The sequence below is a fragment of the Micropterus dolomieu genome, linkage group LG22, assembly GCF_021292245.1.
Source record: "Micropterus dolomieu isolate WLL.071019.BEF.003 ecotype Adirondacks linkage group LG22, ASM2129224v1, whole genome shotgun sequence".
NCBI classification, from domain to species: domain Eukaryota; kingdom Metazoa; phylum Chordata; class Actinopteri; order Centrarchiformes; family Centrarchidae; genus Micropterus; species Micropterus dolomieu.
In genome coordinates, this window is record NC_060171.1 from 4,961,985 (window position 1) to 4,979,565 (window position 17,581).

General features: G+C 41.1%; 1 protein-coding gene and 2 long non-coding RNA genes across 4 annotated transcripts in view; 1 reads left to right on the forward strand and 2 right to left on the reverse strand.

Annotated features, from left to right (window-relative positions):
• Positions 1-17,581, forward strand: part of LOC123961214 (plasma membrane calcium-transporting ATPase 1-like) — a 34,629-nt gene that overhangs the window by 10,617 nt on the left and 6,431 nt on the right. For both annotated transcript variants that reach the window (XM_046036387.1, XM_046036386.1), the window contains 9 exons: positions 1,793-2,050; positions 2,730-2,855; positions 4,312-4,515; positions 5,109-5,135; positions 9,472-9,615; positions 12,670-12,884; positions 15,037-15,279; positions 16,956-17,197; positions 17,275-17,512. In XM_046036387.1, the coding sequence (XP_045892343.1) occupies positions 1,793-2,050; positions 2,730-2,855; positions 4,312-4,515; positions 5,109-5,135; positions 9,472-9,615; positions 12,670-12,884; positions 15,037-15,279; positions 16,956-17,197; positions 17,275-17,512 (1,697 nt within the window). The remainder of the gene's footprint in view (positions 1-1,792; positions 2,051-2,729; positions 2,856-4,311; positions 4,516-5,108; positions 5,136-9,471; positions 9,616-12,669; positions 12,885-15,036; positions 15,280-16,955; positions 17,198-17,274; positions 17,513-17,581) is intronic.
• On the reverse strand, positions 11,853-12,282 carry LOC123961218. The gene is made up of 2 exons (XR_006822686.1): positions 12,094-12,282; positions 11,853-11,975 (listed from the first exon to the last, which is right to left on the reverse strand). It is a non-coding gene; the product is annotated as an uncharacterized LOC123961218 (long non-coding RNA).
• Positions 12,575-13,435, reverse strand: LOC123961217. The gene is made up of 3 exons (XR_006822685.1): positions 13,396-13,435; positions 12,998-13,163; positions 12,575-12,901 (listed from the first exon to the last, which is right to left on the reverse strand). It is a non-coding gene; the product is annotated as an uncharacterized LOC123961217 (long non-coding RNA).

Here is a 17,581-nt window from a genome sequence, read left to right on the forward strand (position 1 = left end):
AAATTCACTCTATTTGTTCAAATGAACCATTTACATCTTCAGATTAGTCTCTTTCTGTAAATTTTCATCACAAGCCTGTGTGTAACCAGGCGTCGCAAAGATGAGCTTGTTTCAATATTATGTAGCTGCAGTACCGGAGGCTGCAGTTTCAGGACCCCCGCAATCCTGGGACCGCAGTTCTAGGAGCGTAGTTCTTTAGCGACAGCGCCATCTAGTGGATTGGTGTTGGTAATGCACAGCAACACGAAGGAGTTTAACCCTGTCTGCTAGTGCGCAGCTGTAGGGTTAAATGGTCGACATGCATATAATCAATAACTTAAGGTTAGGCACACACTCAGTGATGGTTGTGGTAAGGGTATTTGGCTTCGGGGGCTGTCAAGAGTAACACAGCTAGCTGCCAGCCAGCTAGCTGGAAGTATCAAAGTAAACAAGGATCCTAGAAATGCAGTTCCAGTCCTAGGATTGCAGTCCTGAAACTGCAGCCTTCGGTACTGCAGCTACATACTACTCGCTTGTTTACTGGGACCTTGTGGTGAGACATTAGCAGAGCTGTCAGGTGATTAGAAGGTCAGAATGTGTTTCCTGTTTTTCTGTCTCATCATTGGGCTTCAGTCAAGCTTTCGGTCTGAGACATGAATCCAATGCGGAAGTCCAGCAGGGGGCGACTCTTCTGGTTGCAAAAAGAAGTCCGGCTCAATTAGAAATAATGGCAAAATGACCCGACTTCTCAGCTGATTTATTACCTCAGTAAACACTTTCATAAAGAGTTTATGGTCCCAGTCGCTAGTTTCATGTCTTCTTCAATACATGATGTTCATTTAATAGATTATGTACCCATTTAGAGGGAAATAGACTATAAGGCAGAGTATACTCAGGGCGTGATTATCTGTGATTGACAAGTCGTTACCATGGCGACCTGTCAATCAGGCTAGAGTGACTCGTACCCACGGCACTGTGTAAATTTAATCAGCGCTGTTGAAAAAGCTTATTAGGAGTTGTCTGTTCACTTTCTCTGGTGAGCAAATTTAGTTTTAAGACTGTTGTTCACTAGACAAAGTTGTCAGCCCTGTTAAAATGACAGTTAACGTGGTTTACAGATGCACCTAGCTAAGCAAGCTAGCTCCACACACGGCCGTTAGCTCCACCGTCTCGTCCAAGACTCAACATGGCAGCGCCCTATAGGCCAAACTCGAGGCTTCAAAACGGCAGTCCACAAACCAACGGGTGACGTCACGATGACTATGTCCATTACTTATACACAGTCTGTGGCTTCAGTCCATTATGGTGTCTGGGACTCAGTGTACTTCCTGTGACAGGAAGTGTGTCACAAATCATGCTCATATAGTTATCAAGAGACAAGTTTTCATTTTGAAATGTACACAGTAATATTACAGGTGCTTTCCATCAATACTTCTTACCTAGATTATGAGAAATAAAGTTATATCTTATCTTTAATACTATAAAATCCATGGCCTCTGCTTAGTTACACTGTTACACTTACACAGACTTTCTCTCACTCTCTCTTTTTCCTGTTAGTCAGTTATATGACGTGTAAATCATTGAATTAGTTTCCATCTCTGGTATGAAGGTCAGTTCATCAAAGCCGGGCTGCATCTAACCCTGGTTGGGGTATTTGTAATTCTGTTTCTGTAAAGACTTATCTGGATCCTCCTTAAAAAACAGATTTTCAGTAGGGAGCCACTGGGCCTGGCTGGGGTGTGTAAAGAAGCAGCGGAAAACGTTGAAACACATTCAGAAAACTAAAACTCCAGCCTGTGTTGTCTCTGTTCAGACTGTGGCAGAGCGGCTGGTGGCGTGGAGGATGAAGGTGAGGCGGAGGCTGGATGGATCGAAGGCGCTGCCATCTTGCTGTCGGTGGTGTGCGTGGTCCTGGTGACGGCCTTCAATGACTGGAGCAAAGAGAAACAGTTCCGCGGCCTCCAGAGCCGCATCGAGCAGGAGCAGAAGTTCACCGTGATCCGAGGGGGGCAGATGCTGCAGATCAAAGTATCCGAGATCGTCGTTGGAGACATCGCACAAGTCAAATACGGTGAGAGAACCAGAAGCATGCACTTATCTGTAGCAGAGCTTACCATTGGTTGTGTGATAATTGATGATGATTAGAGCTGGATATCAATTTCTGGTACTGACTGAAATGTGTTTGAAAGTTGACATCAAACGTCTCGCCAGTTACAGAATTTTGTTTTGTTGAATTCTGAGTAAAATCATAATTTTTCTTATCAAAGTAATTTATTGTGTTGGTATCAGTGCTGCAGTTCTGGTCCCAGAGCGGTGGAATGAACTCTGCACGGAAATCATGACAGCAGAGTCACTGCCCATCTTCCACTGCAGGCTGGAAGACCTTCCTGAATATAAAGGAAGTGAATCAAATGTAATTTATGGCCCTTAAAGAATTAAAAAAATCCTCAGCAGAGATTATTTCTAGAGACAGTGTCTGTCTCAATATCGCTATCTATTCGCTATAGTGTCTGGAGTGGGCAACAGTTTATAGTTTAGTGCCTGACGTTAAAAACGACAGGAGACTGTTGATGTTTTCTAATGATAATGAGCCAGTTTCTCTAATCATTAGAAAATAACTTTTCCACTGCTGCATCAGTTACTTTCTTTTCATTGTCAATTTAACATACAGATGATTTAATGATGATGTAACATAATGATCTGATGAGGGTGAGCTGTTGACAGTTTACCTGTGTGTGCTGGTTTCCCAGGTGACCTCCTCCCCGCTGATGGCGTCCTGATTCAGGGCAACGATCTGAAGATTGATGAGAGCTCTCTGACCGGAGAGTCGGATCATGTCAAGAAGACTCTCGACAAAGACCCCATGTTGCTGTCAGGTGATTCCCTCTACTCCTTTCACATGAAATTACAGCAAGTTTAACGTGACCTGAGGTGTCATTGTTAGCTCTTACCAGCCAGTTTCTGCTGCTGATTTTCCACTGTTAAATCCAATTATCTCTAGGTTTCACACCTACAGACTGAACACTAAACCTACACTCAAATAATACAACTACAAATAAGTAATTGTTGATTCTGTGTGGGAAAAAACCCAACAATTTATTTATTTTTATTTCAGGTAGAGTCACCACATTAACAGCAAAGTGATGATTTAAAAATATATAATTTTGGGAGGTTTGATGTCAGTTTTAATTAGCCCACAAATTTCACAATTTAGCCTCAAAGGGCTTTACAGTCTGTACAGCCAACAACACCCTCTCTTCCTTACTGTGCATTAATATCAAGCGTGAATTTAATCCTTTCCTCACGGGGGTTTTATCGCTGGACAACTGCCAAATGTTCACACACATCTCGATTACGTGAATAAAAACAACTTGCGATAACTACAGCTGTATGAACCCAAAGTAAAAATCTTTCTGTGATTTAATTGCAATAAACGGATCAAACCGATGCCGAAATAACTACAATATGATGCAGATTTGTTAAACATAGGAATTCATGCTTTGTCAGGTCTGTCAGCAAGTCAGCAGGACAAAAACTTCTAATATGTTTATTCATCAGGGCTATGCTATGCTAACTTGTTCACAGTAAAGTACAACGATAGCTGGAATAAAGTTACAGACACATCTTTTCTTAACTTACTTCCGCGAGTAAACGGTGTAGCATAATCCACTCCGACTAATCCACTCCGGGTGTTTATTTGTCAAAAAGCTGCAGTACTGGTTCTGGGTCCACGGCTTTTCCCGCAGGTTAGTAGCCTTCCGTCGGCCAGTGGCGTTGTAGTTCTCTGCTCTGCCTAGGGCGAGTTCAGCATCGACAAAACATAGTAAAACGTTTTTTTCAACGGAAACAGTGGTGCCTCGAACGCCCTGTTGTGTACACAAGCGCACTGCATTCTCCTGCCCTTTTAACACCATTGTGTTTACAAACTTGTTTGTGACACGGCCACCAAACGGGAGAAAACATACCTCGAAGCCCGTTGCGGATGTTTTGACGTTCTCCTGGTGCTCTCTACACAACGGCATGAAGCCGTCAGTGACGCCCAGATAATCTCAACACTGATAGACTATCGCGACTCAGCGTCATATGACCTTCTTGCTCGGGTTGAAAATTTTCAAGTCACACGAAGGCCTTCCTCTCTGCGTCTTTGCATTGACTTTGTATGTAAATGCACCGCCCTCAATGCTCACTTCGCTGTTGGTCTGAAAGCACCATTAGAGCCATGAAAGAAAATTTAGGTAGAGCACAGAAAAGGGTAGATGCAAGAGATGTAGTGTGTACAGAGCTGACAGAAATAATACTGGTAAAAGCCCTCGGCCTCTCTCCCTCTCTTAGGTACCCATGTGATGGAGGGCTCTGGCAAGATGTTGGTCACTGCGGTAGGTGTGAACTCTCAGACTGGAATCATCTTCGCACTGCTTGGTGCTACTGGGGATGATGACGGTGATGGTGAGGAGAAGGCTGAGAAACAGAAAAAGAAGAAAGACATTGAAAAGAAGATAGAGGAGCGGAAAAAGAAAGTGAAGAAAGACAAGAAAAGTAAGTTAAGTGTATAAGCGGGGCTGTTTCATTTCAGCTGGTATTGAAGAATAGAGTTTAGATTTCAGTCCAATACGCCTGTGTGTGACTGTTAAAGGGAAACTTCTAAAGGTCAGTCCACGGCAACCGTTTGGCAGTGTTTGATTTCTGATACCAGAGCAAGAGTAAAATGGATTGCATTTATATAGTTCTTTTATCCAAAGCGCTTTACAATTTGCCCCCATGCAAGGCACTAGCCTAATCATTGGCTGCAATTGGGGTGTGTTGCTCAAAACCACTTTGACCTTTGACTTTGTGAACAGAAGAACCTGGGGCTCAAACCTCAAATCGCTCTACCTGCTGAGCCACAGCCACCACACAAATGTACTGCTCCATGCTGATGAAACCTCTGCTTTTTTAGTGGTAGTCACATGTAGGTAGATACCCACTAATGTTGTAAGAGGAAAACAAAGTCAAGGGACCAGCAAAGTTCATTCACCATCCTTTAATAGATGTCTTTTTATTTATTTGTTTATAATAGATGTATGGTTTAATTGATGTTCCTTTCCACATGCATTACTAACTAATGGCTGTTGCATGTTTTCCCTTTTCAGGTAAAAAAGATGACAAAGGCAAGAAAGGTGAGCAGCACATCAGTGCCTCAGTACTGTGAGTTACCTTATATCATGTAGGGCTGTCCCCGACTAAGGATTTACATAGTTGAATCAGAATCAACTTTTGCCTATAGTCGAATCATGGGTGTTTTTGTGCACAGTGATTGCAAGGCGGGGGGGGCACAACACCGGCGAGGTTGGGGCTCCGCTCCGTCTCTTCAGCAAGTGTTCCTTTTGCACCTACATGCATACACGATATGTCTACACATGCGCACTGACGACCCAGGGTTATGGTTTACAATTTTGGAAAAATTTTTCTCTTTTTACATGTTTACTTACAGCATTAAACAGTGAAATGTGTATTGCAATAGGCAGTATATTAACTTATTGTCAGAAAACTGGTAGTTCTATGTAAAATCTGATGTTGAGCACCCCCATATCATCAAAATGGCATGATCCTTGTTTCACTGCGAAGCTTTGACTGTGAGAGATCGAAGCATCGAATCTTCGACTATTTGGGGTCAGCCCTGATATCATGGAGCGGATGTGAATGTTGTGTTGAACAGCAGCAGCTTCAGTTATCTGAGTCAAGCTGGTTCGTTCACAGCTGGTCACTGTGGCCTCTGGTTCCTGGTTTGTGGAGGTTCGGAGCAGTTAAACAACAGCTGGTAACCAGGGTTGAATGATTTTGATTTGATTGATGTTGCAATATGATTTGCAATTTTGGAGGGTATGAATTTTTTACATCCTTATTCTCATTTTAATTGAAAAACATTAAAATCATTATAGTGTGATTTTTGTGGGGGTCTGACCGAAAGAAGATGTTTTCTCTGTATCTCTGCAGCACAACTGTAAATAACAAAATTATATTTTGACATGCAAATCACCTTTAACAAATATTGCACCTCCTGCGAGTTGAAAATTGCCGTAGGCCATATTGTGATTTCGATAAAATTTCGATTAATTGATCGGCCCTACTGGTAACATTAGTTTTGTCCATGGAGCTTCCCAGCATGCATTACTCATCAATCAGTGGTGATGGTGGAGGAAATGAGTAGCAATGCTTCGATCTGATACACTGGATCAATATGGCCTCTAGGGCTGACCCCAAATAGTCGATGATTCGATAGGAGGAGCTTGATTAGACTGCCAATCTCACAGTGGAATCTTCGCAGAGGCGCTATGAAGTGAGGATCATACCAATGTCTGATTTTACATAGGAATACAGCCTATTATGATATAAATAACAACATATAATTCTGTAAATAAAAATGTGAAAAGAAAAAAAGCTTTTAATAAATGTTTTTAAAGTTTGTGAATAAATCCAAAATTGTAACCGGTGAATTGCAGGCAAGCAGAGCAGAGAGAAAAGGGTCAACAATAAGCCTCAGTTTAGCTGTAAATGTACAGCGTAAGTTACGGTGACTAATGAATAGAGACTGCAGCTTCTCAAGATTAAAGCAGAGCTACAGTGTGTACAGTGGAATTGCTGTAGAGTATAGGTTGGATTGGTGCATCCCTACATGTTAGCCAGACACACAGACACACAGTCTGTAGCTGTTACTGTGTCACTAAATTTAGTTTTGATAATTTTTCAGGCGACACATTAAGTACATTTTGAATATGTGGTCAAAATAATGTCTACTTCAAAATTTGCTTCAACATTTCCAGTTAGCTACTGATGTCAACCAGAAATCTGTCTGTGAAATAGTGTGCTCCTAAACCTAGTAATGAATATACACAGACTCCCTCATGACCATCTCACATGTAATATTATCCCAAACAACTCAGTTAAATAATCCTGATTAATTTTGGATGTCTGAAGGTGTGACTGTATGTACTGTTACCTGCTTGATGAGGAAACCTTTGTTTAGGTGAGATTGTAGCATTTTACAGTTTAATCTTCATACAGGACATTTCTGTTGTAAAATGGATCATTTGGAGTGATTGTCTTTTTTAATTTGTAAATCTCTCCGTCATAATTTGGTTCATGATCATCTTTGCTGTAGCTTTCTAGTATCTCGTAAGCCAATATGCGCTGGGCACCATGTGATGCAGAAGACTTAAATCAATTAATAACAAGACTAGGTCCAAACCTAGTTTATGGCTGGACTGTTAGTCAGTGGTAGTGTGAATTCCTGGATAGTAAATGTTAATCTGCAATTTTCTGCAGTGGTCCCAGTAATATTTGTTCTGAAAGTGTACTATAGAAGAATACCTCATGACATGGTTAAGCTACGTTTGAGACAACACTTAATAAATGCTGTTTTTGATTGTGATAAGCTAAACTTATGTACAGGTTGAGACCAAGGTGGGGCCCACGTAATAAGTGGGTGTGAGACTGATTCTTTAGTGCAGTGCAAGCGAGGAATGAATCCACTGCCAATATCGTCAGAGGGCTACATATTCTCTAAAGAATCTGGAGTTACAGTACGAAACTAACATTTGCGCCCGAGAGCTCCAGCAAAGGTGGAAACTCCAACACTCGTTCAGTCACTCAGTAAATCACAGACTTTTGCGTTTTCGCTGCAGTCCAGCCCAAAAAAAAAGACGGGCTTTGAATCAGACTGATCAAAGATCCTGTAGGAGATCAGTGGTCTGAGGTGGATTTCAGGTTCTGAATCCCCCCTGGGTCTGCTCATACAATATGTGGTTATATATATATATATATATATATATATGTGGTTTCTTGTAGTCCATGTGGTCCCACATGGTGCAGTGTATGTCCCTGTGCTCCTGACTCTGTTGATGGTGATTAGGACCAAGCAGATTATCTTTAAGCTCGGCAGCTGCTTTCTTCTCCTGCCTGCTGCCTGCCTGTCCACTAATAACCTCATTACTGAGCTGGGATCAGCACATTCTCTCTCACACACACACACAGAAATACACACACCTGCAGATACCCTCACTCTTCATCACAGAGCTAGTGTCGTTGACATGATTTGTTATGCTGTTTTTGGAGGTTTGTTGTGATTTAAATATTAAAATCGCTCAGTATGTCATAATAAACCCAGACTGGGATTACACAATAACATCATGCCCGCCCTCGTCCTGTCATTCAATCATAAAAATGACAGGACGATGGCGGGCATGATGTTGTGATCATTTTCCTGATCACAAAATGTCAACGTGGTCACGTATGTGATGGACAAGTGGACAGTATAACCTACACACTGACATCCTCAGGTCCTGCTGCAGCATAATATTGCTTGAAACTTGGATGGCAAGCTAGCCAACAAAGCTAGATAAAAGCCAAAGCAAGAGCTTAATGTTACAGATGTCCGAGTGTCTCGTCTAGTAAGTTTTGCTAACATCAACTCTAGATTTAGCTAAAGGCAAGTGACTGAGCAATATTATGTAAGTTCTCTGCGATAAAATAACAGCTTGTAGAGAGTAGTGTTGAGCTGGAGCCGGGCGAACAAGCAATATAACCAATCTGTCTTGGATCCTTTCACCCCTTTTAGCTCACGCCAACGAGTAAAAGCCAGTCAGATATTTATTTTGTCTGGTCTCTTGCTCTTCTCTCTTCCTCGCTTCCTCCAGCAACATTTTCTTCGGTCTCTTCGCAGCTATTGCCGTGATATACATACTGAGAATCCCGAGCTAGCTTTCTTCCAAAGAACTTACAATGTACAGTACATTATATACTTTAGGTCCACTTATAGTTTTCTTGCTGAAGTGTCGTGTTGGTGCCGTAAAGCATTGTGAAATTTTCTAGCCTGGAGTGGCTATGACAGAGATGACGTTGATTCCATTACAATTATGATTTAATTCTAGTCGTCCTACCTTACTGATTTTTTGATCAAATGTTGGGTTTCTGTCAATGAGACTCAACTCCTCTTTCAGCTGTTTCACCTTAAAACCTTGCTGTGGCTCTAATGGAATAACCCCTGGTTTTCCCAGCTGGCTTTTATTGTGAAAAAGTTGCAGGAAGTGCTGATTTCATTAACAGGAGCTTAACAGTAGAGGCACTTGTTCTAACCAATTTTTGTGATTGAAACACTATTGTATTGTAGTCCTAAATAAATAAAACTGACTTGACCGGAAGGATCAGTAGCAGTTTTGATGGCTTGTGACCCAACACCAGGGGCATGTTCTGATTTCCTGGTTGAATGACATGTTTCATCGAAATGGCGTGCAACGGGCTTTGAGGTATGTTTGAGTTTAGTGGGTGTGTAAGAGATGTTACCCAATCAGCAGCGACATGTATATATAAACACTCCGTGTTAAAAAGGCAGTGTGCTTGGGTTCACAACAGGGTGTTTAAGCCATCACCGTATCCTTTTAAATGAACATTTTGCTACATTTCATCTAGCCTGAACGGGCCCCAGAATATTTCAGTGACTTTCTGTGTCCTCTGTAGGAAAAAACAATGATTTAGCCACTGTGGAGATGCAGCCGCTCAATGAGGACGGAGAACCACAGAAGAAGAAAAGCCTACCAAAAAAGGAGAAGTCGGTCCTCCAGGGGAAGTTAACCAAAATGGCTGTGCAGATCGGCAAAGCAGGTACGAACAGAAAATCTGATCATAATGACGTGTGAATATCACAGGGATGTAGACATCATCTGAGGGCTGATCACCACCTCCCTAGCGGGGACCCAGAGACGTGTGCAACAATCCACTGGACTTGAAGGATAAATTGACTCATAACATGCTGTCCTGTTATTCACCTCCACCTCGTTCATAGTGTATTACTGCTTACACCCTAATGTGTGTTTGTAGAGACCAGGGCCAGAAGTAGGAAGCATCTCAAAGTAGGAAGTCAGTCGTAACTTTCGAATATTTCTAGAGTGATGAATGTTTGGTCCTGCATTCAGGAGTTAGAATAAAATTGTTTTGTCAGCTGTGTTGATATTTGAAGCTCTGAAGGAGTCCTAAACTTCCAAGTGAATCATAGAGGTTGTGGTATTTAACATACTCTTACTTCTGTTTCCAGACTTCACACAACCTCAGTGACTAACTACGTGAACAAACCAATAGGTTGATGTAGCCAATTAGATGGCTTTGCTATCTTCTGGCTTCTGTTTGTAACTTCAAATTAGTTGAGTTTTAATCACCATTTTAGTATCTGTAATGCAATATTGTGTTCAATGGTCCAAATAGAGAAATTAAGAAGTCGTGAGAATATATATATTTTTTGTGTTATCTTCATGCACACAAATGTTCAAACCTGTGTATTATTGAAAACGCCAGTGAAATATACAGTAAAATTTCTATTAATAGCTCAGGCATTACTGAACTCTGCCTATATTTGGGTTAGGCGTCTATATGGAACAGGCCTTTAATTCCTTTAATATGCTTCTTTAGTGCTTATTGTTTCTGTAAGATGAACTAAACAATTGACTTGTGGAGAATCTAACTGGTCTAACAATGTGTATGTCCATATTGACAAAGCCCGACCAATATTGGTTTTTGGGGGCCGATGCCGATATTTAGATTTTGAAAATGATTTGGATAGTAGACGGGATCAGTTTAAACTACGACATTGAAAGCTATTCTGTACATGGGCTATAAAACCTTTTCCTGAATGTATTATGTTAAAAAAAGCCTTAGATTACAGTCTCAGCAACTGAACTTGTAAACAATTGCATATCAATAAAAATGTGCTGCTAGAACATGCATCATTTTCAGCCATCTGTAAACAGAGAGAGCGAGAGAGAATAACTAGTTTCAAAGTAGCAAATTCACATCTATTTCATCAGCACTCTTAATTATTCTATCCAAAGCTAACAAGAAACCATTTCTCAACCACCATCTGGCTCTAAAACATGCCGTCTATTATATAGTGATCTAGAAGAATGGCTGCTGTTGAATGCATCTAATACTATCCAGATATATTTATAATACCTTAAACACTATTGTTTAACCGCTCAGTAACGTTAGCACTATTCCGCTGATAAACATGGCATTAGCTAGTTTTGTGGGTAATCTAATTTAGAAATTATATGAATGTTAATTTAAGATCATTTAAATTCTAATATTACAAATGTTATAGGATCTCAGCACTGCGTTCAACATGGTTGGAAAATTGGGTGGGACTTTTTGGCACAATACTAAACTGGTTTTAATCCTACTTTAAAGGACAGGGACTTTGTGTCTATAGTTCATCACATCAAGGCTTCATTCTGGGGCCTCTTCTGTTCAACATCTACATGCTTCCACTGGCTCAGATTATGAACAACAACATCATATGTTGCCATAATTATGTAGCTAAAACAAATGTACATAACCATATCACATACAAGCACTGTGTGGGTGCATTGAACATCCAATTAAAAAAACCAAACAAAAAAAAAAACACACTGAAGTTAAAGTTTTTGGAGACATGAAAGAAAGTCAAGCACTGAATGGTTTAGGGCTGATTAATGAGAAGAGAGCTGTCGTTAACGGGCGTGGCTGAGGTGGTATTTGGCTCTAGGGCTATTCAGTCAGGTGCCATTTCAGAGTAAGCAGGGTAGGCGTTTGGAAGAAGACTGTTAGAAGCTAGGCGAATCTCTTAAACAGTTTTCAGTTATACCTAATAGGGTAATACCCGTAGGCCTAAAGGATTGGACCCCTTAAGACGGAGAGCTGGTCCAGCACCTCCTGAACAGGGGTAACTTGGGATCTAACAGGGGCAAAATACATTTCTGATCTTCTGCTACGTTATGAACCATCTAGACCTCTCTGGTTGTCTGGGACAGGTCTGCTTTCTATGTTACGTCAGGTGAGATTTGGACTCAAGAGCAGACAGAGACAGCGAGTTGAGGTTCAAAAGAGGGTTTTAATGATAACAGACGGTGAGTAGAATAGTGCTGATGAATTATCCGGAGCTGGTCTGCGGGGTCAAAGATAGCGTGGTTGAACTGAGGTCCAGTTATGGTGGCCTTGGCGTGGCAGGCGATGTGGCAAAACGACAACAGAAGAACATGTTACTCTAGGTTCTTTCACGAAAACAAGGTAAGTCACTAGACGGCTTCAAGAGGTTTGGCCATGCGTAGTTACCACTGGAGTGAGAACAACAATCTGGCGCTGACAGTCAGGAGCACAGAGTATTTAAGCCAAGGCTTGATTGGCAGATTGTCAGCCGCTGTGCCGGAGAGCCAGGAACCTGGGAAGACCACACCCACAAGACTGGTCACAGATAGACTGTGATATTCTATTCCCAGAATCAAAACTTAATTTATAAGCAGCGGTCAGTTTTTATGCCCCATATATCTGGAACTAATTCCTAGAAAACTTCAGGTCTGCTACTTCTCTCAGTTCAATCAAATCAAGGCTGAAGACTTCTGTTTGGCGCTGCCTTTTATTAAATAAAATATGAGGCTTTTATTTATAGTAACAAAAGCTACTACACTGTAACTTTTACTCTCTTTTATTTAATTGCATTTAATTTATATAAAAGCACTTTGAATTGCCTTGTTGTTGAAATGTTCTATACAAATAAACTTGCCTTGCCATATACAAATGACATAGGTAAATATAAGAAAGAAGTTTTGGGCCATCGTAGGTATAAATAAGTTATGATCAGCTATGTTTTAATTTTGGCAACCATCTTTGTCTGTTTTTCTGTGTCTTCAGGTCTGTTCATGTCGGGTCTCACTGTCCTCATACTCATCATTCGCTTTGCGATCGATACCTTCTGGGTTGAGGGAGTTACCTGGGCTAATGAGTGTATGCCCATCTATGTGCAGTTCCTGGTCAAATTCTTTATCATCGGTGTGACGGTGCTGGTGGTTGCAGTGCCCGAGGGTCTCCCTCTGGCTGTCACCATCTCCCTGGCCTATTCAGTCAAGGTCTGTTTGTATACATCCTGTCAGCATTAACACATTCAGGCAGATCATGTTCTTTACCTTTTGAATTTTTACATATCATTTTATGATTTACAAAAAATGTAATATAAACTCACGGTAAATACCGTCCAGCATCAACCAAAGTTAGCGACAGTCTCCCGGAAGCAGGTGCACATGCGCAGTATGCAGTGTGGGTTTGTTTGGGTCAATGACAACAGCACAAGACGGTTGTGGAGATTTTTCAGTCACTCTGAAGTCTGGGCGTATTTTAGTTGAGGGAAACTTGATTGAAGAAAATGACCTAGTTAGTGAAGGCAGGGTGAGGGTAACTTTTAGCTTTGGTTTGTCTGTCTGACTTGCTAACAGCTTGTAAACTGAAGCTCTCATTGTTAGCTGCTCTTGTTGTCACAAATTAGGGTGAGCGCAAAGCAGGTGAGAGCCCAAATGCAAGACACAGGAGCGGAGATGCAGTTCAGAGACTTCAATACAAACAAAAGCAGGATATCAGGCTTACAGGCAGTTGAGGAAACAACAATCCAACAGACCAAGCAGCAGAGGAACAGGCAGGACACTCCACACAAGACACGACAGAGCATATACACGCTGCAATGACTGAACAGAAACACCAAACATATATACACCAGGGACTAACGAGCAGGCGGGAGCAACACAGGTGAGAGGGATAAGGACTAATGAGACAGGCAGGCAGAGAGACAGCAGGGGAAAACAGAATACAGGTTACTGAACACTAAATACAGACATTAACTAAGATGCAGAACTAAACCTAAGATACATGACAGGAAACAGACTGAAACACCAACAATACAAATAGGCTACAAACAAACCCAAGGACAACAGACTGAGACTAACAGGTTACAAAAAGGCCAAGAATCAAACAACAAAAACACAGAGGCCAACTAAAACAGGACAAACAGGCAAACCGAATAATAAGCTTAATAATGAGGACAGAATAGACTGAAGCAGAATGATCAAAATCTGATTAATTAATGAAACTGGCAGAGAACATAAATTGACATCTAGCAGACAGACAGAACCCAAGCAAGCACGATGGTACAGCAACTAATACACCAGACAGGAACAGAACTGAACAAGAACTAAGACAGGCACTGAAATATCAATAGGACAGATCAGACCAGAACAACCACACAGAATAAGCAGAAGACGGAACAACATAGACCAACTCCACAAGAGACAGACAACCAAGACCAAACCTAAATGCAAACACACACCGAGAAGACTGGATACAAGACCACAGACAGGACTGAAACCCAAAACCCAAAAACAAATACTGAACTGATCAAAAAATCAGAACTCACAGAGAGCAAAACTAAGCATAGCTGACAGGCAGAATGTGACACTTGTAAAAACTCTACACGTCGTTCTGCGGCTGTGTGCGTCGTGTGTCTCTATTCGTCCACTGCACACAATAACACGCCAACCAGCATATCTTGTTCATTTTAAATCCAGCAGAGATCAAATTAGTTGTAAAAGTGTCAGTACTGGAGAAACGCTACACACTGCTCTGTATTTATGTCAGTTGTTGGGCTCATTGCAGTTACTATCACTGTCTTCAAAAGACTTGTTTTCATGTCATTGTGCACGGGGTCATTGCATTACCTATTTAATATAAAGTGTTAATAATGATAATGCCCACTTAGATGGTTTTCATATCTTTACAAAAGGTATTGGCTGTTATTTTAATGTTTATGCAAAATGGATATTTTATTTGTAGTTTTCAATATAAGAGTTGTTCAAATGGTTTCAGTGTGTGTATTAGTACATTTTAATCTTTTTCAGCACATTCTTACAATACCGTGATAATACTGTAAACCGTGATAATTTTGGTTTAAAGTTTAAAGTTTCATCCCTAATTCAAACTGACATTTATTTCTCAAATATAATATGTCAAATAACAGTTCTCATATAATTTTAATATTATTTTTAGCACTCAGTAGGTCTACAGTTCTTTCAGTATTGTTTATGATCCCTCTTGGTTGGAGCATTGACCACCCGTAAAAGTACTAATGGGCCCATTTGACCCCCTGGATCAAACACTGTTCGTTCTATAAATGTCTTTAGCAATTTTAGAATAAAGCACTCAGAGTCAGGTAACGCTGTTTTCCTCCTTTGTCAGAAAATGATGAAGGACAACAACCTGGTCCGCCACCTGGATGCCTGTGAAACGATGGGCAACGCAACGGCCATCTGCTCTGACAAGACGGGGACGCTCACTATGAACCGCATGACAGTTGTGCAGGCCTACATCGCAGGAAATTTATATAAAAAGGTGCCGGAGCCGGACCAGATTCCGGCCAAGATCCTAGACCTGCTCATCCAGGGCATTGGGGTCAATTGCGCCTACACCACCAAGATTATGGTGAGCTGTAAAAATAGCCGTCCATTCAGGAAGCTCTATAATTTAAGCATTTAGTAGGTTGGGTTTGGAGAGCTGCCACAGCAGCTCAAGACTCATCTGATCACTGCCTCCTGGATCCACTGCACAGATCAGAGAGCTGAGGAGACAAACAGGTTCAGTTACAAGAGTTAAAAAGTACTTATTTATCATCAGTTTCCTGTCTGTTCATTCAATGAGACTTTCACAAGCAGTTTTATCATTATCAATTAGTCTGATGATTAATTTATGAATTATTTAATAAATTGTTTATGTTTATAACATAACCACTAAGGGCACCAGGGATCATGTAACAACAAAATTGACAGAACATTACTTCCACACAATTTTTTGTTTGTTCATTTGTTTTCTCATGTATTATACATTTCAAATGAAACAATGTGAGTTTGTTTAAAATTCTTAGTATGCTTCAAGGTGTTCTTGTGAGTGCCCTGAGCTAAAACCCCAATGCCTCAGTTGGTGTTTTTTCAGGTGAGAAGATACAGTGTGATCCAGGAAGTCCAATTTGAATAACAATTCCATGAGTTTGAAGGTTTATCAGACACCAGCTCAATACACAAAAATGATACTATAGCCATGTTTCCATCTAATTGTCAAGCAAATTTTAAGCAAAGTTTTGAAATGTTGCAAAAAAGAAAAATAAACAGAAAAGGCGTTTGCAAAAAAACCAGGCTTCGCAAAGCACAGTTATGTCAGTAGTTGACGTTACACATGGCTGTAATAGAACTACAAGAAGTATGGGTTACAAACCAGAAACAAAACCAGTCGTATGGAGGACCATGGATCTGAGAAAAATGGAGAGAAGTCCTCAGGAATGTGTTTTATATAGAGAAGTTCTTCTGCAGGTTATGAGAATATCCGGGAAGATGCCGACAGCGGAAACAGCTGATCAGTCGTGAGTTACATGTTCGCTACGTCTGAACTTATTCGGCAAAAAGTGTTTCCCTCTCCCCCCAAAAAAACATCTCAACAATCCTTTTATCCAACAGCTTCCTAAACACGACCTTAGTCACATCCCAATAACTTTATTTTATTATTTTGATTATTAACTACACCAAACTAAACAGATTTTTTCCCACCACCAGTCACACACTCTTCCTGTTTTACCAAAAGAAGGCATCTGACAATGTCTGGAGAAACCTTAAACAATAAAAACAAAGATGTATGAATAAAATCAACAATTCAAAAACCAATAAAACATAATTGGTAATATAAAAATATATTAATAAAAGATGATTTATGAAGTAATTTAAAGGAAGATGATTAGGAAGACTGGGCTCTTCAAGCAGGTCATTCTAGCGTCTTGGTGCCAAAAGAAACGATCCCCTCTAGCCTTTAATCTAGTCACAGGAACAGGGTCTTGTTTGAGGCTGTGCACAGGTTGCTGAAGGGAGAGTAACTAAGCCTAAAAGCCTAAAAAGCAATCAATAAAATCTTTTACATTTCACAAAATGTGTGGCAGTTAGAAGTCTATTGAAGATTTACTTTGTTGTTATTTACCTTTAACACTGAAAAATGTTACCAGTTTTGTGTTTGTTGAAAGTTGTGTGTCTTGTTACTGCTGTTCGGATTGATGTTGTTGTGCTGCTGCAGTTGTGAGTTTAATACCCACATGTAAAGAAGCTTGCTTCATCCTACAGCCTCCAGAGAAGGAGGGCGGGCTGGCTCGCCAGGTGGGAAACAAGACTGAATGTGCCTTATTGGGACTGTCCCTCAACCTGCACCGAGACTACCAGACCATCCGCAACGAAATCCCAGAAGAGAAGCTGTTCAAAGTCTACACCTTCAACTCTGTGAGGAAGTCCATGAGCACCGTGCTAAAGAACCATGATGGCAGCTATCGAATGTACAGCAAGGGGGCCTCTGAGATCCTGCTCAGGAAGTAGGTTTACTGCTGCTGCTCCCACAGCTCTGTGCTCAGTTATATGATAATCACATGACTCTTTCCTGTGGTTACAGGTGCAGTAAGATCCTAATGGCCAGTGGCGAGGCCAAAGCCTTCAAACCTCAGGACAGAGACAACCTGGTGAAGAAAGTGGTTGAGCCGATGGCGTCGGAGGGCCTAAGGACCATCTGCCTTGCCTACAAAGACTTCCCCGCTACTGACGGAGAGCCTGAGTGGGACAACGAGGCCCACATCCTGTCCGGCCTGACCTGCATCGCAGTAGTCGGCATTGAGGACCCTGTACGACCTGAGGTACATCAGCCAAACGGCTTAATTTGTTCCGGGTACTACAGGATAACGGGTTGTTATCTGTTCTGTTCT